A 27,166-nucleotide genomic window follows, 5' to 3' on the forward strand; every position below is an offset into this window, starting at 1 on the left:
TGCCGACGTATAAGGTGATACCTCAGGGTCAGGTCGGCCCGGGGCGGGGGTACGACGGGCCGACCGGCGCCGCTCGAAAGTGACGCGTTTCACTGGCGGCGTGACGCTGCTTACGTCACGGCCGGTGGTCGGAGCTATCGCTGCGATCGGCGGCACGGGCCTGTCGCTGCCGAGCCGGCTCCGTCGCCGCGTGGTGCTCGTACCGGTGCGTCCGTGCTTCTCCGAGGAGTTAGTGAGAGCGCCCGTCCCTCCGTTGCCGCCGGTGGTCGCTGAGAGACTGGGAGAGGCCAGCGCGCGAGGCGCGTGCCCGCGGCAGCCGGGTCGGCGGCCTTGAGCGGCTCGAGCGCGCCTTTTTCTCGCCAGGTGAGGCAGCCGCCGGCACTGGACGGCGCGGCGGGTCGGCCGAGCGACGGGAGAACTGGTTGTGGTCGAGCAGTCGTGCCACCGAGCGGCCGATCGCGAGCGCGCGCTCAACACGCGTGGAGGAGCCACCGGCGGCAGCGGGCGACCAACAGCTGACTCAGTGCTCGCGCAACGGGCCGGCGATCGGTGTCGGGTGCCGGAACAGCTGGATCAGCGCGGATTACTGAGGGGATCTGAGCAGCAGCGGCTGGCGAGACGGCGGCAGGTCAGCCGAGGTCGTGATCGAGCGAAGTGCCTGTCTGCGAGGACACCTCGCGCTGTGCGGTGCGGTGCGGCGTGAGAGTGACCGTGTGAGTTCGAATCCCATCAACACCACCATGAGGATCTGCCAGTGCAGCCAGTGCCGGCGGGCGGGGATGGTGCACCTGTGCACACAGCAGGGTCAATCGGCGCCGCGCCGCCACTGACCGCGACCCGGCACCATGACCTGGCCCGCGCACCAGTGTCATGACAGTGGACAGGGCGGTGCGCGTGGCCGGCGAGACGCTGCTGCTCTGCGCCATTTGTGCGGTGTTTGCGCTGCGAGACGCCGCTCGATGGACCAGCCAGGTAAGTGTCAAGGCTGTCTGGTTCGGCCCCAGCCTCCGCCAAACCTCACTGGGTCATATCGACCGAGCGAGCGCCTCCGGCAGCGGCGGCGTTTGCATACTGATGGAAAGTGTTGATCCCTTTCGCTAGGTGCCGATATAGCGCATCGACTAGCTCGTTATCCTCTCGTAGTGGCGTCTAGGTGGTCGTTTCGATCATCCGTGTTATATAATTTGATTTATCGTCAGACACCAACAAGTTGCCGATGCGATGAGATAACAGGATTCCGAGAACTTGAGAACGTAGATAGGAACCCTCAAAGTTCACGGCTATCTTACATGGTTACGCCGTATTTGGCGTGAGAGCTAACAGGTGGTCGCCACTGGACAAGCTCTCTGTCCTGTGCCAGCTCAGCGAGCTGCGTCAGCTCGGCAACCAGCGGGGGCGGGGTGGCTGATGTCACCGGCCGGTCTACTCCACCCGTGCCGCCGGCGTCGCGGCCTCTCCCTCTGCCGACCCGCCCAGGTCGGCCTTGGTCCCCATCCGCGTGGGTCAGGTGCCGGCTCGTGGCTGTATCCCCCTTCCATTGGTGCCCGCGGGTCTCACGAGTCCACGACTGGGCGGCCGTCCAGCCAGACCTCTCCACCATCCTCCATGATACCCCACTCCACCACCCTGGCGCCACGTTAGAAAGTGGTGGTCGTCCGGTCTGGCGACGTTGCGTGGGCGACGTCGTGATACCGGGTTTCCCGGCGGACGTCGTAGCCCGTGTCCTCATGGGTCCGGCGGGGTGGGCGGTTTCGACTGAAAATGGGTATCTACTACGCCGGTGCCGCGACGGCATCGTGCGGTGATGTCCATGTTACTTACACGGAAGACTTGGCAAGATCTTGTATTGTGGTAAATTATGGGCGACGTGTGCTGCACAAATCTGATGTTGGCACTTTCATTCACTTGATTATCATTTGAATCGCTAGTCAACAACAATACTGAAACATCGGCATCCATTCACTGGGTATCCCCTTCTCTTGTTCTTAAGCTCCTTGCTGCATGCGCCCCACGGTTTGAACAGTCAGTTATGTCATTCTTTTGCTTCACTCTCCACGCCCTCTGTCTTACTGGAAAGTTTTGGACTTCAACACTCAGCTTTTTCTTCTCTAATCCGTCTGAGCCTTTCCACTCCCGCCGGTAATGTGACGCCGTTCCGTGACGACACGCCGTTATGCGGCCCAGCGTCACGCTGCCGTCCCGTTCTCCGTCACGGCGCGTCACCAAGCGTCCGTGGATCCCGTGCCGGCTGCGGTGGGCGATGAGCACGGTTTCACCGTGTCTTGACCGCAGAATCTGTATATTCCGCCGAGAAGCTCATGGTTCTGAGCGCGCCGCCTGGCTGGGGAGAGTTCTAATGAGCTTTGGGGATCCCTGATGAGGTTCTGGAGCTTCTTAATGAAATTGAAAGAGTCCAGCTAAGCTCTGGCGAGCTCTGAGGGATGTTAGCTGTCCTGCATGGTGAGCTTCGACCGGAATCTCCGTTTTGATCGGAGCCAGCTCGCGAGGTGTTTGTTTTGGGTGTTTCCTCCTGATAATCCCTTTCATGTTGTTCATGCATGAAATGCTGAAATGGACAATAGGATTTCGACACGAAAGCTGGCAAGACCCTTCTTCCGCCGCTTCTGTTCGCGGAAACCCTGTCTACCACAACTCACAGGAGCTAAGTGTATTGTTAGTTGCAAGCAGTAGGTAGCTTCAAACATACCGCTCACATGGCGTGCTTCCCTCGATTCTTAATGCATGGGCCAACTTTTAGCAATATCCGAAAGGGATCAGACTTCTTTTGCGGTGGCTGATAGACATTTTTTTTTTTCACTGGTTCAGCGATGGCGCTCACCGACACTGCTAGCACGCACTTGTGTCCTCTGAGTCAGCGGTCAGTGAATGAGAGGAGCTCGGCATTTTATATGCCTACAATCACGGTAACTACTCCAGGGGTTGGGCGTCCGATCTCTGCCCTGATGATCACACTGAGTGCTGTGAGGGTGAACGACTTGGCAGCATCTGCTTTTACTTTTAACGCTTTATACAAGTGCAAAATCAACGGTCGCTAGCTGTTGACAACAGGCCGAGCTTCACCGAAGTATAGCTATGTATCGTGTTGTAAAAATCAAGAGAAACGACGTTCTGCGTCGTCTTAGCTCCAGTACTTTCTGAGGACATCGACCCCCGTAATCCTTTCCCGGTCCCCTTGACGTGTCCCTGACTGATGCGCCACAGACTGGCGGCGGTTTTACCTCGAACGGTCCGCTGTGGTCGTCCCCTCCCCACTCACTGAGTATCGACTGGCTTTCTCTCTCTATCGACCCCTCCGTCATCTGTCTGCTATGTTGGGTTATCGTGGGAGCTGTTTGCTTGGTGTTGCTAACTGGCTTCAACTAAAACGGGGCCGTTCTTTTCACCTCCAGGCATTCAACTGACGGTACGGCTATGACTGCGTGCCATTACAGCCATGTTCTTTGACAAATCTTGTTAGATCTCCTCTAGTCTCAGGATCGCTAGGGTACCTGAAGTTTGACATTAGACAACGACTTAGTTTATTTACTGGTCGATGTGCATATCAGTGTTATCTGGCTGTCATTGGTCGTCATTTGTTAGGTGCTAGAACTCCTAGCAACTGATAGGAATTTGACCCTGAAACGATGGACTACACTGAAAACAATTTAACCCAAGGCCCGCGAGTAAACCGGTGTTTTGCAGGTACCCCTATCCGCAACCATTTTTAACCACCCTCCCAGGAGTACAGTAAGGTCCCATTGCAGTGTAGTCGTCCCTGCTCTCAGCGGACTTGTTCGCTGACAGCGGTTATATCCGCTCAGATCAAGTACGACTACACCGCAATGGGACCTAGCACTACTCCTGGGAGGGTGGTTAAAAATGGTTGCGGATAGGGGTACCCGTAAAACACCGGTTTACTCGCCAGCCTTGGGTTAAATTGTTTTCAGTGTACGATTTCGATTTTTTTACGGGTGGAAACGTAACTCGTAGGATATCTTTCGCCATCTTGTCTGCTGTTCCATTTACTTCAATGAACGACGTCAGGTTCTCGTGTTCCAAGCCTTGCATGTTTGTCTGCTGATCTTCCTGTAGGCGGCTGCCGACAATGGTTTAGGCGAAGGGAGGGGCCCAGGAAGGGAAGTGCTCGAAGCGGTGCGCAGCTGCAGCTCCCCTGGCACCCAAACGGGGAAGGGGGTAGGTGGGCCGCTCTGGAGGGGGCAGGGCAACTGCGGACGACGTGGTCGGACCGGCGGAAGCGTCCAGTTCCGTCCGGAAGCCGCTGTCGGCGGCGGGCTGCGACTGGCGCTGGGTACGTACGCTGAGCTGGGACTGGTCGGTCAGAGCGTCCACAGCGGGGCCCAGTGCAGCGGTATAGGGCCCGCCGGGGCCCGGTCCGGCGCTGCGGGTAGGCGGCGTCACCGCCCGGCTCAGGACGCCGCGGGGACGCGCCAATGCAGATTGTTCTCAGAATGCTGTCCGGCCGAGTGCAATCTGCATGCTTCCATGCCGTTATGTGAGCTCCCTGCTCCAATGGATTGCGGTGGTCAGCCCGTGGCGTTAGACTGGCGTTGGTATTTATCAACATGAAATGTGGCCGCAAATGCCTGGCAATCAACAGGTCCCCAGAAAACGGCGGGACGTCGGAAGACCGTCCCTGCTAAGAACCGTGCTGCTTATGCACTATGCAGGCACCTGATCGGTCAGGTGATCTGGTATCTGTTTTATATGCAACTATCCTGTTGAATACGAGTATAAGCGTTGCATCCATTGGCACGTTGTCCTCTTATGGACACTTTGCGCCTTGACAGATCGGGTTGGGTAGCGTTGCGAACTCATCGGTGCCATACCTTTAACGGGATTCTGTTCCACGTGGTTCCGGCAGACGAGTTCCCTTCACGATGATTGAGTGGGGAGGCGACAGACCGTAGATAGCATGGAAATTCATACCGTTTTAGGCGACAAGACAATTTCAAATACAAGACAAGGAAACCTTTCATCGTTGCGCTGCGCGCGCTAGCTAGGAGTTTAAGACTTGCGATCGTTACAAGTTCAAAACTTCGAGGTCTTTTGCGTGCTGCTTACTTTTATGGTTATCAGATTAGCACAATGTCATGCTGAACTTCCGAGGGTTTCGCCTGATTTCTGGCAGTCGGTAGAATGGACGGCTAGTTTTCCAAGTACCGAGTGGTGATTTGGGCTGTATTTTTGTGCTCACTGATGTAATTACATCATCTGCGAAGACTGTCGAGACATGCTATGGAGTATATGACACTTGCACGAGTGTCAATCAGTCACGGCTAAATGCTCATATGTGTGGGTTTGGCAAACATTTAACGCCGACGCAACCAATGAAACAAGAAGGTGGAACGAATAAAGGTTCATCGCCCCCGCCGCTGTTCCGTCTGTGCTCTAGGCGGAGGTTTGCCGGTGCAAATGGGATGTTTACCTTACCATTTGAGCCGGCGCGCCGCTGCACCGATACAACGGACGCCGCACGCAGCGAGTCTGTTTGTGGAGCCCGGCGGGCCTCGCTCCCTCCCTCCTCCGAGCACACCTCGCCGCCCGGCCGGTCTGTGTGCCGACGGTGGGTCCGTCACGGCTCCGGCGGCCCGTGACGACGTCACGTGCGTGACGGAGCGTCACCCGCCCCGGGGCACTCGCGCCGTAAGTCTGCTCACACCCGCACCTCGGCCGTTGCCCGCTGCTACTGCCCTGCTTTTGGGGTTAGTGATACGCGGTCGAACGCTAAGTGGACATATAGGGTGCATGACGTCTACTTGGCTCGAGTCGGTCTCTGGGTGGCGCGGGTGACCGAACTCCAGTGACACATTAAAACCGCTGATCGCCACGCGCACGCACGGGGTTCACGCCCTCAGGGACGGCGCTCGATGCAGGTCGTCGTCCGGGGTCTGCTCCATCGGTCAAACGACGCTTGAAATGCGTCACGTTCGTCACTCCGAGCCGCCAGACTGGTACGTCGTGACACGCTGACGATAGGAGGTCGCTCCGTGCCATTTGCTGGGTGAAGTGTACGGAAAGGTGCAGGATTGCATAGGTGCATGTCTGAATGAAGAATGGAGATACGGCAGCGAACTGGGATGCATGGCGGTGTGATATTGCAACAAAGGCTGCATGGAACTATTCGAACATGCACGATTCTTTGTGAGAGCCCAAGGCTGGATTGTTTCACAAGTCATTGGTTTGCAGACTGCACCAGTAGGCTCTGTAGAAAGAACGTGGACGTCTGAGGGTGCATTGAAGTGCACAAGATCGCACGCAGAACGTTAGAATATGTGGCTACGCCGGTGCATTATATCGTGGTGAGGTGCGTGAGCATTAAATAGAACGTGACTGAGAGTGACACATTACGTTACTCAGATATATGCATCTGGGTGATTTTATTCCGCTTCCTTGGTTACCGGGACAAATATGCCACCTAAAGTTAGGTCTCCACTATCTACCATGCTTCCCCGGTGACAGTATTCCCAAACAACGTCATCCGTTGCATGCATGCTGACCATGTTATGATGGCCGACACGCAAGTCGTAATCGTTCGCAAATTGGATTGTGTCCAGGGCTTCTCCCCGTATCTTGCCATCAAACGGCGGTGCGGGTTATCGGGTTTCGATTTCATTTCCGTGCCGTGCAGTTTGCTCCGGTCGCGGGGCAGTTCACCACGTGCACGGCGCGTGGCTGGCCCTGGGGTGCGTTTTACCGCTGCACGACGGCGGCCAACCGTCTGGTGGCTCCCGCGACTGAGCGCCGCCGCCGCCACGTGTCGCCGTCGACGGTCATCGTCGCGCGCAATGGTGTGACGTAATCGTCGACATCGACGCCAACTTTGAGAGCGGGAGTGACGAACACGGTTGCTCAATTGAGCACCGTTACCTTTTTCATTCCTGTAATGGCCCCAGTCATCAATCCTCGGATCCAGCCAGTCTCAGTTCTCCTCCAGGATTGCCCGAAGATTCCAAATGTCTGCTTGAACCCACCTCTAGGAATTCCGAATCCCCCGGTGACTCCCGGGGGTCCAGTTCACCGGAATTGTCCGGGACTCCGCGTTCGGCCGGGGCCCGCTCATGAGAACCGCTGATCGTCGGCTCGCATGCGCCTCCGTGGGGTCGATTTCGACGGTCGATGCGGCCCGGTTTATAGTCGCCGTCGACATCAGCGGCGGCGGCGGGGCAGTCTACCGTGGCCCCCGGCGGGGACAGGGTGCTGTGCTGGGGGAGTGGTGTGGTCAGCCTTTGAGGTTGGTGGTGTGGTAGTTATGTAGAGAAAAGCACGGAGAAAAGGATGGGGGGGGGGGGGGGTTAGGATTCGAACGCTCAGTGGGTGTTAACAGAGCTCTTTCTTGCTGCGGTTTTTATTGGTGGTGGTTTTATTTAAAGTTCTTCATGTCATTCGTGGCTTATTTGAGCTGTGCTCTTTTGGTAAACATTTGGTTTTTGTCGTTGACGTCCGGTCCCTGACAATCCTCACCGTCGATTGTGTTTAGTCAGCATTATGCGACGACCTTTTTCATTTGTCTCGCCCGACTACGCTGTTTATCAGCACTTTGCCCCTTCCTGTCGCCACTTCTCAGTCAACACCCTCTGAGCGTTCGTTTCCCTCCCACTTTTACCACTTTTGTTTTTGTAACTCACTTCATTATACCCTAGAGGCTCCCACATTTGCATTGGAGCGCAGTTTACTCCTGCTCCACCACTCATGTCGAAGTGGCGACGTTACCGTTGCCTAGCAACGTCAGCCAGCGTTCGTTGGCCCTCCGTTGGGGAGACTGGATTCTGTACCACCGAGTGACATCGTGCGACACTTCTGGCGCCTTAGAGACGCTCTGTCCGCAATGCGACCGTTCGGCCATGACAATCGGTGGGGCAAGACTATATGCGTCGCCGAAAGGGTCCGGATGGGACCTTTGATGCCACTAATGAACGAACGTATGTAGTCGATGTGTTCATTGACGGCGGGCGAAACAGTGACAGTCGTGAGTGTCGTGACACCACTCAGGTGGCTGCTCAGGTCACGGCTCAGGTCACGGCTCAGGTCGCTGCTCAGGTCACGGCTTAGGTCACCGCCCAGGTCACGGCTCGCGTATCAGCTGAGATCACGACGCAACTCACTGAGACGACCTCCAGATGGCACCCTGTCCTCGTCGCCGCACGGAGGTGAGAATGGATTTGGGACGGTGGGATGTTGCGTCTTTAAGTATTGCTTGAAACCCTGACGACTTGAAGTCCTGTTGCTATGTGGGACCCAAATGCAATGACATTCTCTGGTGATGGATTTGTCAGTTGGAAACTCGAAAGCCATTTAAATGACGGGTAATTTCCTACGCGACCGTCGGCTAGCCCGCAGGGAGCCAGTGCAATTACAAAACATGACTCCTGTTAGCATTCAATTCCGGCGCAAATTGCCTCTGTGCCAGTCTGGACCCGGCCCGTTAAAAGCGTAGGTAGCACCATCAGTTGCTGCCAACGCCGCCGATTCGGTCTGTCAGGGGCACTGACGGATCTTCCTACTCTGCTGACGGATCCTCTTGCTCCTCTGACAGATCCCTTGTCCATGTGACTCAGTGTTCTAAAATTGGATATTGGTTGGGTGTGCCGATGAAGAAAAAAAATCCTAGGATGAAAAAAGAAAGTAAATAACTGCAGTATTTTTGCAAAATGGTGTAATGCCAATTTTTATGCTAACTGATAAACCAGGATTTCATGTCAGGATCTTGACAGGGTGTGGAACAAAAGGATATGGGTGCATCAACTGTCAAGTGACAAGTGAACTGGCTGTTGGGAATACATGAAACTCTTTTCAGAGATGAAGTTAAGTCGGTCATTCATATTTTAGGGATGAAAATATTTTCCCCATTACTGTTAACGCCAGACCCCTTGAGACCCTAATTTTTCGCGATTACTTTTAAATGCGTGAAGGAATTTCAACCAAGCTCAGGACATGGCCGTTTCAAGACAGGCCGAAACTTTTACAATTTAGATATTTTATCGCCATTTCAATATTTCAGGCACTTGTCATTGACTCGTAATGTTAAATTTCGAGCAAGATTTTCATCCGGTGTGTAGAGGCTATCACCAGTCAGTCTGTGATACGTTATGACGTCACAGCTAAGCCCCGCCTCTGTGGTCTTGGCCTGCGGCGGTTTCGGGCCGGCGCGCGGTCACTCTCGCTGTGGCGGGGAGCGGGGACGGGCGACGGTCGAGCGGTGCCGAAAGCCGGCGGAGTTGTGCGTAGCGTCTTGGCTGACAGTGCCCAGAGAGCGACATGATGACTAAGGAGTCATAAATGCTCAATGCGCATTGCTTCTACAATGCTGATATGTTCGCTGATATTTTTTTTTTATATAAGCTGCATATGACGGGCAGATGGCATATAACTGACATAAGGTTAGGAAATATTCACCTGTATTTAAAGCCTATGGCGTTGCAGATAATGCGATAATGGGATGTCGGATGTCACCAAGTAGCTGCCGATTTGTACATCGCTATGCAACCATCGAACAACGCAATAATAAGTTAATTGCCTGAGCTTCACATCATACGGCTCGCTCGTATTTCAAACAGATACCCTACATCGAAAATCGTATTTGTTAGGAATCGTTAACGTTTGTTCGAAACACGACTGAGTAGTAGGTTGAGGAGTGATGGTCCTCTTGGTCCTATATATACAAGAGTCAACAAGAGCCTAACATTTACTTGACCGTCTGCTGCAATTGACTCATAGCACGTGAAGCGTCAGCGAAATTCATAGTCCTTCACAGATGGCAGGGGTGTCGTTTGTACAGAGGTCGCTGATGGGCACGGGTCAATGCCGCAGTCGTGGGCGGAGCCTAATGTCATATGACGTAGAAAGCCTCTATCCAGGATGGAAAAACAGTTAACATTACGAGTCAATGACAAGTGCCTGAAATATTGAAATGGCGATAAAATATCTAAATTGTAAAAGTTTCGGCCTGTCTTGAAACGGCCATGTCCTGAGCTTGGTTGAAATTCCTTCACGCATTTAAAAGTAACCGCGAAAAATTAGGGTCTCAAGGGGTCTGGCGTTAACAGTAGGTGTGATTTGCCACCAAAAGGCTGAAAAATGAAACACTGATGTGACTGATGTGGGTCCTGAGCGCCTCTTCGTCTGTCTGTCTGAACAGCACCAGTCCCAAGGGTCCCTCCACCACCGCTTTCCTCGGGTCATGTAACCAATGCCAGTCTATTTCCCCGCCGGGTCATGTCAGTCACGTGATCACTGCCGTGACCTGGTGCCACACCGGGGGCGTCCGGAATCGTTCCGGAATCGCTTGGAATCCGGAAACGCCAGCTCCGGGGTGGGCCAGGGGTGGCGCGGAATGCACCGGTAGTCCGCTATCGTCACACATGTCTCTAGTATCTTGGATTAATGACTCCAGCGTGGGAAATGGGAGCACGCGACGGACTGGTGGCGCGTTTAGGTAGATTTATGAGCGCCCAGGTGGAAATAGCGTCTTTCACACCTCGTTTGGCTTCCTGAGATGCACCCCGTGCCGAGGGGTGTTTGTGTAACTGGGTCTCGTTCCGGTGACGGACTCTAGCGAGACACGACTCTGGCGAGACACCCTTCCTGCGGTGGCACGCTGTCAATGTGACAAGCTGTCGTGGTGGCGCACCGTCCGTCACGCTGACTGGTACTGCCATCTGTCGGTGAATGTTGGAATGACGAGTAGAGGTGGTCGTATACCGTTCTACCCTTCTCTGCCTTTGGCTTGGATGCTAAGAAAAAACTATTTCTATGGCAGGTCTCACTAGGCTGATTTAAGCTTTGAAGGAGAGATGGGAGCACTTTTTATAGAAAATCTCGCCAGACCGGCTTTTTTATGTGAGTCAACTTTGGAAGAACACGAGTTTCACGTCCATCGAAATTCGATATGGTGGCGTCCCTTTTGCAGGCATTTGCTCCCCCGTACGCATTTCTGCGCCCTGCACTTTCCCTCCGATAATGAACACCATGCTGGCGATCCCCCTCCCGTAAGATTTACGACCGCGTAATATGCAATATGGATCCCCGTTACAGTGCACGCAACTGTGATTTATGACTGCTAATTTAAAGTAATATGCTGTGCACGCATATCTATATCAATGATGCAGTAATGCTCAACTGCCTGCAAAAGCTGTCATGAAATATTGTTTCAGAATTTTGTTCAGTAACGGATTTATGAACGGGACAAATGTACTTGTTCACCGATCCGTTATACAGATCCGTTGACGGTGCCCCTACCGTGGCGGATCTCAATCTCAGGCATCCTGTGCAGTGTGCACTGTATGTACTGGCTCCGTGGTGTGTGATCGTGCACCCATTGAGAGAACCGAAAGGTGTGCTACCGCGCTGTTCCGGGTCAATTGAAGCCGTCTCCATTCACCGCCGGCGACAGGCCGTGACCCTGAGGTATCCCTCGCACATCCGTGCTGTTCTATAGTGAGTGCTGTCATGGTCTATGTCAGGGTGTCAGGTGCGTCAGGTGCTTCAGACAGCCACAGCTGCGGACTAACGCGGTAGGTGTGATGATCAGAGACGATCTGGGTGGAAGCGTCGCAGGAACTCTGTTGCCAAGGAGTGCCATGGACTCTGTGGCACTTCAATCAGTGTTTAGTGTCATTCCACGGGATATCGATTCCCTGCATTGGATTCGGCTCGCCAATGCGAAATCGAACTGCCCTGTTGTGATGGTTTCTAATTCCGTTACTGGATTGATTCTTGATTCTCAATATAAGACTGACTAGTCCCCTGGAAAGCCGAGTATCTGGAAGTATCTGGAAGTATAGTTATCGGAAGTATAGTTAGAAGTATAGTTATATAGTTATAGTATCTCCTTTCCAAGTATCTGGAAAGGAGATACTTGCTTATCCAGTAGTCTCACGACCGTTCTATCTCGGTCCGTCCTCAGAGACTCCCCGTGACCCTGTGACCTTCCCTGTGCCGACGCCCTGTGATTGCTCTGACCTTCCATCTGGAGGCCTCAGTACTCAGTGACCTCGCCCGGCCACCTCTCCCAATCACAGTCACTGGCCCCTGGTAATGGCGCCCTGCGGTCGGCGGGTGGTGCCTCTGATGACGTCAGCCGAGAGCATCTGATGACGTGAGCGGCTCTGCCTGAGGCTGGACTGGCAGGCTCCTCTGCTCTGCTCTGTTCTCCTCCAATCGCCTTTGCTCTGCTCTGCTCTACTCTGTTCTGTTCTGCTCTGCTTTGCTCTCCTCTCCTCTGTTCTCCTATGCTCTCCTCTCTTCTCCTCTCCTCTCCTCTCCTCTGCTCTCCTGTGCTCTCCTCTGCTCTGCTCTGCTCTGCTCTGCTCTGCTCTGCTCTGCTCTGCTCTGCTCTGCTCTGCTCTGTTCTGCTCTGCTCTGCTCTGCTCTGCTCTGTTCTGCTCTCGTCTCGTCTCGTCTCGTCTCGTCTCGTCTCGTCTCGTCTCGTCTCGTCTCGTCTCGTCTCGTCTCGTCTCTCTCTCCTCTCCTCACCGGTCGCCTGGTGCGGTCTCTCGACACAGCACGTGCCCACAGCTGGCTACCGGCAGGCCCGGTGGTCGGGACGGCTCCCCACTGCCTGCTGATGGATAGCCCGACCCTGCCCCGCTGGTAGCGCCAAGGTCACCACGCCGCTGTCCCCCGTCCATTGTGCGTCCCGGGAATGACTGGCCACGGCTGACTTAGTGACTACAGCACTGGATGTTCTCTTTCTTTGCTACCATTCGTCCTGGTTTCTATGCTTTACCTGGCTCAGCACATGGGGGCACCCATACCTCCGTAAATACATTTTGCCTTATTTATCTTTGTCTAATTGCTCCATCCCCTTCTTCGCGTCCTGCGTTACATCTCGCCTCTCGGGATGTTTTCTATCCCACCACCTCACACATATCACTCCCATCGCCCCCTGTGTACTCTTCGTCTGCTATTTCGGCGTCCGTGCGCGCGGCGCGGTCGTCGGGGCTCGCGCGGTCCGTCCTCGGTGCGTTCAGTCGGTGCCGACTGCCGACCCGACGAGGGTGCTGCCGGGACGGGCTGCAGGGACGCCGAGATGTGGGCAAGTCGCTATGACGCGGTGGTGAAGTGAAGGGAGGTGCAGACTCTGAGGATCACGCTGGCGGGCTTCCCGGTGCGGCGTCGAGGGGTGCGCTGGCGGACCACGGTGAGTCCCTGCGATGTTCTTTTCGCACAGACTTATTGATAGGCCAGACCATACCAGTCTGTTGGAATGATGCTGTGGATAAAATAATCCTTCTTTGATGATACTACTTCGTTGTGAATTTATTCCTTGGGTCCTAACTCCTGACGTTGACACTTGTTATGTGTCAGTCCTTGTTCACCTCACGGCGTCTTCACTCGTCCATTCCACGCTGCCTCAGTGCGTTTCTTCTCTCGGTTCCGGCCTATTGGCGACTACCGGCCACGGGCCGGCGAGCAAATCGGCTCACGGAAGCGCCACCTCGCCGCGGTGGTGGGCCGAGCGTGAAGAAAAAACAGGCTGGCACGGCGCACGGTGTCGGTAAAAACGGCCACCACCTGGGCAAGTCTACGCGGAAACAGGCGGCGGGCAACTGAAAGGTAGCACAAACGGGCTCCTAAAACTTCCTGATGATGAGTTGTATCTTGAATTAAGTCGAAAAGTGGCGATGAATGGAGTTTTCATTTAGATTTTTACTCTAGCTTCGGAGCAATATTTATGGTTCGATTTAATAAGTTCAACTGTGAAGGAGTTTGTGGGAACGCATCGCCGGCCGTGAGGACCGTGAATCGATTGTCATTGTCGTCGTCGTCGACCGACAAGTGTTCGATGGGGGGGGGGGGGGGAGAGGGGAGAGGTGTACGCCGGCATGACGGGCTGTGGGTCACTGGCACTTCTCGAACACAGCCTAGGTGACCTTGCTGGGTTCAGCGTCGTGGATGAAGGTTTAAAATAATTTGCTCGTCTGTTGTTTCATTGTAAGAAAACAATCATGTATTCTCGACTTGACTAAAGCGTCTGATTAAATTGACACATCAAATTGCATGACCTGTTTCCGACTCGCACATGAACCTCGGAAAGTCAGGAACGGAAATACCCCTTTCGCTGCACTACCATACTGAGCGTCAAACGTTCCCGTAGCACGCGGCTGATTGGGGCCATGTCGTGGCTTATTACTGGACTTGGGTCGGCGGTTCAGGAGGGGGAGTGGGGTGGGGGGGGGGTCTCGTTTCCGCAGTCAGTGTGTCGCCACTGACGTGGTCAGCGACCGATCGACCCGCCGATTTGACCTGCCGACGACCGCGCGACTGCCTCGTCCAGCGTCCCGCGGTGGACGCGGGGTGTGAATGACGGCCGGGTGTCACGGAATCGGACGATCGGATGGCCAAGTTTGTTAATTTCCTTCATTCACGCAATACTGAAGGACTGGCGCTGGAAATTGGCCCCATCAGGGTTTCATGATTTAGCTGAATGGCATGAGCCATGAAATTGAATATCGCACTTATGTCACATGATATGCGTGAGCTGTCATTGGTTTTGTTGCATGCGTCGCATTATCATGTGCGTTCATAACAGGGTTCAATGCCTGTGAATTGGGTCAGTCAAGAGGCAAACATATCATGCTCTCATAATTTTTCCTCCTTCCGTTTAAGCCAGAAGTCTCTCTTTTCCTTTGATGAATGTGACGAATCCTACTCGACATTTTATTATTTGTATCGCATTGTTCAAGCTACCATTCTCAATTTCTGAACCGGTTTTGTCAGCGCAGTAGGCACCTATTATTAGGTCGCTTCTCAACAACAGCCGGACACAGGGACGTAGGAGTTGCATGTAACGATGCGATGGACCGGAGTAATTACTGCGAACCGGTGGGATAGGCCGGAAGCCGCGCCCGCCGTTCGAGGGCTGCCCCTTACGGCCCATCCTCCGATGTGAGATAGTGAGACCAAGTCTAGGAAGGTCATGCGAGAGCCTGGTCCATCATTTGCGCCCCAGACAGACCCGTGATTCGTGAGTCCGTGACTCACCGGGTCGTGACCGTGGATCGTGACGGGAAGCGGTGTAACAAACCACACAAAGGTGATTCACGGTAGGGTGAAATCGATTTTGGAGACGCTAATCCGTGAAGTGCAGAGGTACGGCTTATGTGCCGATGAATTAGTGATGCGCTGAGCAGACGACCAATGTTAAATTCAGCATTGATTTTAGGTTGAATGTTAATTGGGTGTCGTGTCTGCCGTTGTAAAGTCAGCATTTGTTTCTCGTGAATTTTAATTGCCTGACGATAAGTACTGGTGTGAAGGTCCGACATTTTTTAATTGTTCAGAGCACAGAAAATAGTACATAGTTCTTTTTGAAGTAGAACTAAACTTACTTTTTTCGGGTTTTCACCATCCAGTTTTATGTGGATTGTATAGTGAGCTACGTTCTCCTATCTGAAGCAGGCTCTGAAATGTTTACAAGTACTTTCAGATGCTGTCTAAGCCGGGCGAAATTACGATGCCGCACTTGTTATCTTCTCTCGCCATTACGACTCAACACATTCACCCTGATCACGTGACACGGCTGATTGCTACTGCTCCCAGTCACGTGACGCCATTGATTGTCCGCGGATGATTGGCGCTGTGCGGTTTGGTCCAGTGACGTCAACACGGCACTGTCAAGGTCACGGCGTGTTTCGGGGATCGTTAGTTGGGCCCTCGACGTGGCACGACACGCGGGCCCGGACACGACCGCTGGATGGCGGTCGACCGCCGTCATATTTTGATTATGGGTCGGTAAATAATCCACGGGGTGTCCCCTGGGACGCCGGCACGGATCGTATCGATGACGTACTGTCATGGCGGCCGGGGTCGGTAGTCTGCTGCATCTATCGGCGCTCTGAATAATCCAAACTAGACCATGGCGATGAGGATGGTCCCTGGAATCGGGTGTGTTTTGGGAGCCGGTCAGTGGAATGGCCTGACGGATTGTCTCGAATGTGTCGACTGTCAGCCGAACATTGTTACATGAAACAGGATAAACAGAACTTCAAATATCGCTAGTCTTTGTTACGTAAAGACTATGACCCATGCTTTTTTGTGGAGCGATAGCAAAAGAGGTTGTTTAAAAAGGCCTTCGGTATTAGTTTATTCCTCAGATAAGATGAAAGAAGAAACTCGGTACTGTGTAAGCCATGCTGGATAAAACAATCGGCCCACAGTTCTGTGACCTCACAATTAGCGCAATATGTTTGACAGTCTGTGCAGTGTGCAGCTGTATACATGGGCGCGGGAACCGGGGGCAGGGGGGGGGGCAGCTTGCCCCCCTAACTTTAGGGCCGTGGGGGCGGTGCCCCCACAACTTTAAGACGGAATACCGCACTTTTTTGCACAGCAAATGTTTTCTTTTTTGTTGAAAAAGCCAAGAGATGAAAAATAAGTGGCCTAAAACCGGTGAGAAAACTAGATTTGGGGGTACCCTAGGTTGATCTCTATCATGGTGTGCCCCCCAGTCTGAAAGTAGTTCCCGCGCCCCTGGCTGTATAAACCATCACAGTGAACAATTTGCTGTGCCTCCTGAGCTCCGCATTCATCTCCCTTCTTATGGACATGGTGGACACACCGCTCTAGCTCGTGGCCGTATCTAACCCTTCCTGCTGAGGTTAACGCCCCCGCCGTGGCAGCCGTACTACGGTTTGGGTTGTAGGTACGGCTTCGGCCCCATGGTGTGCTACAAAACCTACTGTCCACGTTGAGAATTGATGGATGAATGTTGTATCCGGCGCTGTTTTGGACCAATGAAGTAATACTAGTGTTTACCTACTCAGTTTGAGTAAGCGTCATGTGTAATGTCCATTGTGCCCTTTGTAGTTTGCCGTCTGAGGTCTTTATCTTTCTATAGTTATGTGTTATTGTGAGTGACCCTGACACGACATGACACGTCGATCCCACCCACCTTTGCTTTCCCTTTCACTATGCGCGCTGTCCAGCCTGACAATACTGTAGCCAGGCCTGCCTGTTTGGGGTGCGTAGTGCGAGCTCTGGTGCGCATGCGTATGCAGACGTCAGGTCGGCCTCGGCAGGCTGTCGGTCACATCTGTTGTCAAAGCACGGCCACGCAGAGTTCAAACGACCCGTTGAGACCCGTCCTGTAGGCAGGGCTGAATGCAGAATGCGGTTGGAGGGATTGGGACAGGGAGGCAGAGGCTTGGAATGGAAGCTCTCCTTAGGCAATGGTAGGTGTCGGATGGCGTTCGTCTGTGGGGCACCGTAAGTGACATTTATTAGGTTAGGATGATTGCGTCAATTTGATTAGATCACGTGTTTTGCTGACCCTTTTGTTTTTGTGGGACCCTTTGAAACGGTTTCATTCTTGGCATGCCAAACATATCAGGAGAAAGTCGTGACTGGGGTCAACAATCGATGTGGTTTTGCGGATGACAAAAAGCCAAATGACGAAAGATTACAGATTCTGCGTACTCGCAAATTGCTGTAATTTTGCGTTTGCGTTGTTACCTACGGCTGACCACCGCCTTTAGTGAGTGAAAAATGATTCTGATATATCGATGCTGAATGATGCCGTCTATGTAATCATGCCGCTGGTACAGAGAGGGTTGGTGAGCTGGTTTGTGGGCCCGTATCGTTACCGGTCCCTCCCTCGCTCCAGGGTGGGGTCAGGTGACGATCGGTAGGGGTACAGAGGGGCTGGAGAGGGAGGGAGGGGAGGGACAGCTGCAGAGGTGAGCGAACACACCGTGAAGGTCGCTACAGGGGCGCCAGGTCATTGTCACGGCCAACCCGTCCCCTGTCCTGCCTGCCTCGACCCGGCTCTGGCTCCTGTGCCGACCCGTATCCTACTGAGACATGCCTGTGTTGCCAGTGCATAGCATAGACCTATGCTATGCACTATGTGATACCTGTATCACCAGTCCCGCATGTTACAAGTAAGGTCAAGTGATGTCGGTGGTTGCATCAGGACGACCTTTTCCAACAATTGCAGCGGGGTGACACGTTGTTGCCTGCGAATGAAATTTTTGATTTGTCATAGTTGGACAACAATTTATTTCACTTGCATGTCAAATGCATTTCAGCTAACTGTGAGGCTATTATTGCGAGCGAGCTCGTAATTACTTTATTTTTCACGCCTTCCTATTGCCGTTGGTCACGGTGCGACCCTCTCGTGACGTAGCCGCCGGGTTTCCGGCTGGTTAGCTTTGATGAACGCGCTCCACGTGCCACCTCTGGCCCCTGACCCGAGCATCGCCCATCGGTGCCCGAGGGGCCGGCGCCGCGTCCCAGACGACGCTTAAAGCGGCCGTTACATCATTACCCCGAAAATTAACGGCCGGCTAACGGCTGATCACCGTCACCCTTTGGCCCGGCGCCGGCCCCGGCTCCTGTTCCGCAACAAACAACTTTCTCACAGCGGTGGGTCTCGCGTTACACCTTGTTATCCACTGATCCTCGGTTTGATAGTGACTTATATTGAGGCGATTCTAAAGGAGAATGACTGCGGTCGGCGCATCTGCCCTGCGGGTAGACGCACGATGGCGGGGGTGACGGGTGAGCGGGGAGGCTGATTGTGATAACTGTCTGAAAGGATGGCAAGATGCGTGCGTGGATCATTACAACTGACAGGGATCACCTCCAATGGCCGCTCGCCAGCTGCGGAGAAAGTGACGCCCCTCGCAGCGCGGCCTAATGGCCACCCTTGTTGGACATGGCGTCTGTGGATCCTCTCGCACTCTGAAGTGCTCGCTCGTCTATGAGAGGACGGGCAGACGCGTGGTCAGCTATGGAGATTCGCTCTTGTGAGGTGTCCCTTCCTGCCACTCAGGTGTATGAGCTGCCCGGCTGTGGCGTTCGAAACATGTTTGTCGATCTCCCGCGTGCGTTTGTGGGTGGCGCGCCTGTGAGCTGAAGACCATCTCCATTACCGCGCGGCGTCGGTCGAAATGACTCCCAATAGATTATCATTCTCGGTATTCTCTTTTTGGCCCTCATCGTTGTGAATTTCTGCTGAATTCTGGCGGCGGCGGTGCTGCGCCGCGCTCGGTCCGCGTCGGTTTAGTGTCGGCCATTTTCCCACCTGGAAAATCGTGATTTGAACAAACCGGTAAGGTTCTCTGTTCTCTCCTTACTGTTACGTCTCTGTTTTGTTAATTTGCTTCTTTCTCCATCAAAAGTTTCCTTCATACTCGTTTCTTGGGTGTGCCTCCTGTGAGATCTCGTTTTTTCAACCCTCTTCGTGCGTTTGGCACGCTTTTTTCGGCGCATTTCCAACCATCTACATTCTCTAAACATGGCCCCTCCCCTGTCCCGCCCCCGCCCTCCCCTGACCCGCCCCCTCCTCGAAGATTCCTCTCCGGGCTCGCCTGGTCGAGGCTGGGAGCCGCTAGATGACGTGCCTGACGGGCAGTCGTTTATCATCCTGACTAGTCCTGATCGGTCCCTCCAGGGTCTGTCACCGTTTCGAATCAAACGAGAACTCGACACCTTAATCGGCCCGGTTGTCACCGCAAAGGTAGTCCGATCGGGATCTCTTCTAATCCGGGTTAAAAACAAGGCTCAGGCCTCGCTGGCCCTTTCGATCCAGACTTTCCTCGGCAACGAAGTCGCCGCCAGCCCTGCCACCAAACTGAACTCGGTGGCCGGCACTGTATTTGCCCCATCACTGAAAAACATGGACGAGACGGAGCTCCTACACGAACTGCGGCCGCAGGGGGTCACCCTCGTCACTCGACTCCGCTCGCGTGGCCCCACCCCAAACCCGAGGATCAAAATCCACTTTCTGGGCCTTACCTGCCCACCGGCTATATACGCGGGATATGAAATCTTGGAGGTCAGGGAATGGGAGCCCAGCCCCCGCCTCTGTCGACAGTGCGGCAGCTTCGGCCACAACCAGACGACCTGCAGGTCAAAGCGACTGAACTGCCTGAAGTGTGGCACATCCGGCCACAAGGTCGATGAGTGCGACCGGGACCTCTACAGGTGCGGCCACTGTGGTGGCCCGCACCCAGCCTGGGATCGGATGTGCCCCGCATGGGAGTACCAAAAAAATAAGCTCAAAGCCAAGCTGGCGCCACCACCCCCGCCCCCACCGTTCCCGCCGAGTTCCTACTCGGAGTCAGGTGCCTCTGAATATCCGGCGCTCTCGTCCTCTCCACGCAGGGCCTCACTCACGGACACCGTACCGAGTCGCGAAAACCCGCCGGTCCAGAGTCGCACCCCGAAAGCCCCTGTCCGTCGACAGCTGAGCGCGCCCGAGGCTGTGGAGACCCCCGCGTCTGAGCCGGAGCGGGTGACTGAATCGCCCCTCAGCCCGGACGGAAAGCAGACGGAGACGTCGGCCGGTCCTCCGGCTGTCACCCCGGGACAGGCGCAGTGCGACCGCGGCGACGACGAATCGGTTCCAAACAGCACCGGCAACATGGTGATGGAGTCATGGGTCGACAGTATCGTGGACACAGGGGCGGACTTAGACGTTTCTGACACAGAGACCGTCTCTACAATCGTGGGTCCGGTGGCCTCTCCGCCCGCCGACTTAGAGACGGATGAGGCCGCCCCAGCGGCGAGCCAGCATGTAAACGCAGACACTCAGCATCCGCGAGCCACGACACGCGCCCCGTCCCCAACCCCGTCAGAGGGGATGAAGACCAGAGCCGCAGCGGCGGCTGCTCGTGAAAAATCTGTTTAACACTCAACACACATAAAACATGCATCGATCTGATGAATTCGTCCTCCAGTGGAACACTTCCTCTCTAGTGAGCCACTGGGGCGAATTCAAGAACTATATATTAAATAAAAAACCGTTGATAGCCGCCATTCAGGAGACCCATTTTCTGGACTCAGATTCCTCTAATTACAACTTTAACATACGTGGATATACTTTATATACAAATAACGTAAATGAAAAACCCCGCCGAGGCGGCTCGGCCCTTTATATTGCTAATAACCTCTTGCACCACGAAATTCAGCTCCGCACCACGCTTAACGCGGTCGCAGCTCAAGTCAAAATAGCGCAACATGACCTTGCCATCCTTTCCCTGTACCTTTCCCCAAGCCACCGCTTTTCCTCCTCTGAACTCCGCCAATTGTTTGTCCAGCTTCCCCACCCCTGCCTAATACTAGGAGATTTTAATGCCCACCACAGATCCTGGGGCTCAACAACGAACAACGCGCGCGGAACACTAATTGATAAGATAATGGATTCACTTGATCTCATTTGCATTAACAACCGCACACCCACTTTCACCAGACGCAACCAAGGTCAAGTCATACACTCCGTCATCGACTTGGCCTTCACAGACACTAACACCGCGACACTTTTCACTCAACACGTCGGAGATGATACATTGTTTAGCGACCATTATCCCATTCACTATCAACTTAATGTCCCTTCAGGACAAGCCAATTTTACATTTCTTCCTCGTTGGAACTTTAAGAAAGCTGATTGGGCCTCCTTTCAAAAACATATAGATGAACACACTCCCACCCCTCCCCCTGACATCAACACCTTTTTAAACGTGATTCTCGCTGCTGCTCACCAAAATATTCCCCATACCCACCCCCCACGTGAAAACAAAGCTGCCCCTTGGTGGAACGCTGACTGCAATCGAGCTGTAGCTCTGCGGAAGCGTGCCTTACGAGTCTTTGACAAATGTATTTGCGATTACCATGAAAATGCCCTCCGGAAGGCCCGATATGATGCTTCACAAATAATACTTAAAGCAAAACAAGAAGGATGGCACTCCTTCTCTAACAGCTTTAATAGATTTACTCCCCTTTCTAAAATCTGGTCGCTAATTAGAGTTTTTTCGACAAGGCGCAGCACAACTTACAAAATTCCTCATCTCTACATTAACAACACCCACTACACCACTCCCCTTCAAGTTGCGACACAATTCGCCCAACATTACGCACGAATATCTTCTGCTCAACAATACACACAAGTACAACATGACAGCTTTGACACAACACTCGACACCCTCTCCTTCGACTCAGCAAATACTGAAAATTATAACAAGCACTTTGACTTGTTCGAACTTAGACACGCCATATCTCGATGTGGTGAAACGTCGGTAGGGCCGGATCAGATAGCCTATCCTTTCTTCAAAAACCTTTCTGAATCCGGCCTTGAAAACCTTTTGATAGTAATCAATAATCTATGGGAAAACAATTTGTACCCCGAGAGCTGGAGAAACAGTACCATCGTCCCCATCCTCAAACCCTCCAAACCACCCTCCTCCCCCTCTAGTTATAGACCTATATCCCTAACCAGTTGCGCTGCTAAATTGACAGAACATATGGTCAATGGACGGATTAGGGCATATCTAGAAGGTAACTACCTCCTCTCTCCACATCAAACAGGATTTAGGTCCGGCCGCTCCACGGCAGACAATATAGTCCACCTCATTGATGACATCCAGAAGGGCTTCCAAAATGACATGTATACATTTGCAGTTTTCATTGATTTTCAAAACGCCTTTGATAAAGTAAATAAACAAGCCCTTCTGATCAAACTTCATAAGACAGGTATTCGCGGCCACATGGCCCATTATATCTCTAATTTCCTCAAAGATAGAACATTTAACGTACGATGCGGTAACACATTTTCTCCCAATCTTAATCAGGATCACGGCCTCCCTCAGGGCAGTGTCCTCTCCCCAACCCTCTTCCTTATTATGATTAACGACCTTTTTCAAAACCCACCTAGTAGCCTTAAGCATTCTATTTTTGCCGATGATGTGGCCATTTGGGTAACGCGAAGAAACATTGACTCGGCTTTTGCCTCCGTTCAAAACGCAATGGAGGATATTCATAGCTGGTGCGATAAATGGGGCCTAGTCTTGTCGCCCAGCAAAACAGTAGCACTTATATTCTCCCATAAGTCCCGTTTTAAATTTGATACCGAACTTAAAGTAAAGAACCAAACTATCAAATACGTTAAAACGTTCAAATACCTCGGCATCACACTAGATAGTAGACTCTCCTTTAAACATCACTTTGAAGACGTTAAAATGCGTTGCACTAGGCGCCTCAACATACTTAAGTGTATAGCAGGAAAGGATTGGGGTGCTGATCGCAGCACCCTCCTTAACCTATACACTTCCCTAATCCGTCCTATCCTGGATTACAACAGTTTTCTATTTGATGATATAGCTTCTAATCAGATCGAATCACTTCAAGTTATACAAAATAAGGCCCTGCGTATAGTTACAGGAGCCCAATGCACCACAAATATCAAGGCTCTCCACGCAGAATGTAATATTCCTCTTCTCTCTCACCGCCGTAAACTCCAACTCCTTCGCTTCTATGCGCGCACTTTCTTGTCCCCTTATTCGCCTTCGCACCGCATTGTCTCCAATCGATATACGGACGACCCTCCCACAACGGCCCAACTCAAATACCCGATAATCGCCTATCGCATAGAAAGGACACTCAGTGATTTCCAGTTGGATTTTCCATCTATTTTTCATCGGCCACCCATCTCTTCTTTCTTTCTGCCAGCCATAGAGAATATTGCATTCCTGTACGCAGAGGCAAAATCAAAAGTCACAAAAGAAGAAAGCATTCAACTTTTCTATGAGCATAAAGAAGAACATAAAGACTATGCATACATATATACAGATGGTTCAGTTTGTGACGGGAGGACGGCAGCCGCTGTCACATCTGACCATCATAACAAAACAAGTAGGCTACACGACGACCATAGCATATTTAGTGCTGAGTTGATAGCCATTCACTCAGCACTCAAATATGTCTCATCGAAAAACATAGAAAAGGCTGTGATCTGCACAGACTCAGCTTCATCGGTAAAGGCAATAGCTCACAGAAAAATGGAAAAAAAACGAAATCGTTTATAAAATAAAAAAGATGATTATTGGCTTTACCGATGAAAACAAACACGTCATTCTCCTGTGGATTCCGTCCCACGTTGGAATACAGGGGAATGAAAAAGCAGACAAGCTAGCCAAAGAAGGTCTTCATCTCCCATCTCGAAATCATCTCGCTCTCCCCCTTCCGGATTTTCTGTCTTCGCTCTTCCGTGCCTTCCAGAGATACCGCCAAAAATGCTGGATAGATGATCATACACCACATCTCTTCTCCATTAAACCGAAACTTTGCCATTTCTACTCTTCCCATCAAAACACAAGGATCAAAGAGAGAGTCCTAGCCAGGCTCCGGCTCGGCCACACACAACTCACCCACAACTACATCCTGGATAGAGCACCTCCACCCATATGTCACCACTGCCGCGACCACCCACGCTACACCATCTCACACTTCCTCCTCCACTGCCCACACCTACACCAACACCGCAGACATATAGTACAATACATTAACACACATGGACTCTCTCTCGACCTTCCGACTCTCCTGGGCGACACTCATCCGGATATCCACGACCTTCTGTTCGTCTTTCTCGCCGACGCTCGGATCATCAAGAGCCTTTAGCGTGTTAGGGCCGCGGCTGCCGCCCCTAAAACGCTAATCAGAGCCCTCGTCTCCCGGCTCACCCCCAAACTCACACATTAATTAATCGCGGTTACAGGGCTTTTTCCCTCGCGCCGTTTTGGCTTAGGTGCGAGGTTTTTGCCCTTTGCGTTAGGCGTCGGGTTTTTTATTATTTAGGACTTTTTCTCCCGACCATTACACCCCACAACAAGGCCCCGCCGGGGGGCTGGAGCCTAGAAGGTCTTATACCTTGTCAGTGCGATGAAAGCTTCCCGGCTCCATTACACTGACACCAGCTCACAAGTGTTCATGTCTATTATGTATTGTTAATAAAAGTCATTCCCACTGTTGTGTTTGCGACTCCAGACATCTCGGCTCTTTGGCTATACACGTAAGTACCTCCCTTAGCTTTGATTCCACATTAAGGTAGGATCCCACGTTGTTTTTGCTACCGGGTTCACATAAACCGGTTTAACGTAAGACTTGCTGCCCGGCGAAAATTGCCGGAGTAACTGCCCCCTGCTCGGGTATGGCACTAGGCCGACCGAGCAAAAAAAAAAAAAAAAAAAAAACCAATAGGCTGGCTGTCAATGGCCCGGTGTCATTGACTCCGAGTCCTGAGTCAAGTGGCGGACCTCGGGGACCGCTAGATGGCGGGAGCTAACACTAGGTCGTCTGACCCTATGTAAGTCTATTTTCGCTGCCCTTACTTGACGTAACGATTGTGTGGGCTGCTGCGGTGGTTTCGGACAAAGGCAACAGTGCTGGAACTGGAGTGTTTCTGCGGAGTTATGGCAATCTGTCGTAGTTGAGTAAAGTTTGCTTGCTTTTAATAAATTGCACCAGTGGTGTTTCAATAATTTATCGTACAACCGTACGAAGGAAATTCTCATAATTTTTGTTCCTGCTTTTAACCCGGAACTTCCGGTGCGGCACGCGACTTTGTGTGCTTCTCCAAGGCCCCGGTGAATTTTAAAACAACGCCGTCACGCTAATCCCGGTGGGAGCGTATCGTTTGGAGCCGGATCCCTTAGCAACTGAGAACCGACTAACGAAGGGGTCGAGATGAGACCACATCAAAGCAGACTTCTCGTCTTATCGTGAGAGGCATACTAGCTCCACCGGACTTGGAGATTTTTAGACTTGTTATGATTGGATCCAGGCTGTCTAATCGGGGTCGGATTTGTTTTGGTTTGCAGCGTAATTGAAGCTTGCAAAGTTCAAAGCTTTCATGTGATAACAAAGCTACCGTTCATTACTAATGCTGCATGCGAGTCATATGGGTGGCAATGAACAATTTTCTTGCACATTTCTTGTCATTTCATATTGAACTAATTATATTTTAAAATATAGGTATTAATCACAGCTACCCGGGTGACCTGGCCCATCTAAACGGCTAAGTTTATTCTTGCCGTACTACTTCACATGTTCTACCCTAGATGACCTGGCCAGAATGTTCCATTTATTCTGGCTGTTACTCTACTAACCACAGAGGGCCGCAGAGGCTAGGTCGTGTTCATTGTTGCCACATTCATTGTAGACTAGACCGCTGGCTTTTACTGCGTACTACGTCCTTTTCGACTACTTACAAACCGGTCCTTGGGGTATTCATTGTGTAACACAATAACAGCCGAATTAGCGACAAATTCTCTGGGTCGCAGCTGGTTTGTCTCAAGCCTGCAGGGTATTGTAGAATTTTAAGAGCAGTGTTGCCCGTGCTAAAAGCTAATGAAATTGCCTTTTCATCGCGAATTATTGTGAACCAATGGGAAAGAAATGGGCAGAAGATGCTGATTACTTGCCATTAGCACCACCCGTTGCAGTATACGACCTTGGATGCTGTATTTAGAATATAGCGTGACAGTTGGCGAAACCCCGCCTCTTTCCGTGACCAAGTAACAAGACTGATGTGAAGTCACGCCGTGTGCCGGGGCCGGACGCGTGACCTTTGTTTAGATGACCGTTTGAATTTGATTGGCGGGCCGCGGCTGCCGTTACGGGAGGGCGTACTGTGGCTCCGATCGGGTCGTGGTGGAGGGGATGTGGTCTGTGGTGCTGGTTTACGAGAGGGACTTGCTCTCGGGTTCCCAGTGCATGCGAATTTTGGCTTGAACACGGTGTGTGGTGTACCTACGTGCTGGACGGTGATCGCTGTTCTCAGTGGTCTGTGAGTGGTGAACTTTGGACGTTGGACGACGGTCCGCTGACGGTGGATAGTGGACGGCGGCCCAGAAGACGGTAGACGGTGGACGTTGAACGCCGATTAGTCGGTGGTCGTGGATTTGTGTCTGGTACGTTCTGTGGATTCAATTGGTGACCGTTCTGAATTCAGCGTCTTGAGTTCGTGGTCGGTGGCTTGGATGCCTCTCGACCTTGTATGTACATCGACACTACGTACGGTCCGCTTGCCAAGGCTGGCTGAAAGGTGAGAAACAATGTAGCCGTGGTGACAACTGGCGAGCATTCATAGTCTGGTGTTTCCTCCCTGCCAATAATTATGTCTATTTTTACAGCACTCTGCTGTGTTCGTAAAGCCCAGGTGAAAAGTCAGATTTATTCTGTTAGCTGTATGCCATGCTTGTGAACGTGAACAGGAACTTTTGGCACAGTCTTATCGCAAGAACCCAGTAAAGGAATTGTAATGCAGGGTGCTGCTTTTCCGAAAAGATGTCTTCGCTTTCCTATAAATCCTAAGACCACGCAATTGCAAATGTGCCGGGTATTTGTTTCCGGTATCGCTACAACTAGACTC

The 27,166-nt window shown here is 52.4% G+C and overlaps 1 protein-coding gene across 1 annotated transcript in view; it reads left to right on the forward strand.

Moving 5' to 3' along the window:
• Positions 1-555: 555 nt before the first annotated feature.
• LOC122386575 overlaps positions 556-27,166 on the forward strand; it is a 232,675-nt gene continuing 206,064 nt past the window's right edge. Inside the window, exon 1 of the mRNA XM_043375873.1 lies at positions 556-972. Coding sequence (XP_043231808.1) covers positions 871-972 — 102 coding nt within the window. The 5' untranslated portion in view covers positions 556-870. The remainder of the gene's footprint in view (positions 973-27,166) is intronic.

Source organism: Amphibalanus amphitrite, unplaced genomic scaffold, assembly GCF_019059575.1.
Source record: "Amphibalanus amphitrite isolate SeventyFive unplaced genomic scaffold, NRLGWU_Aamphi_draft 000256F_arrow, whole genome shotgun sequence".
In the NCBI taxonomy this organism is placed as follows: Eukaryota; Metazoa; Arthropoda; class Thecostraca; order Balanomorpha; family Balanidae; genus Amphibalanus; species Amphibalanus amphitrite.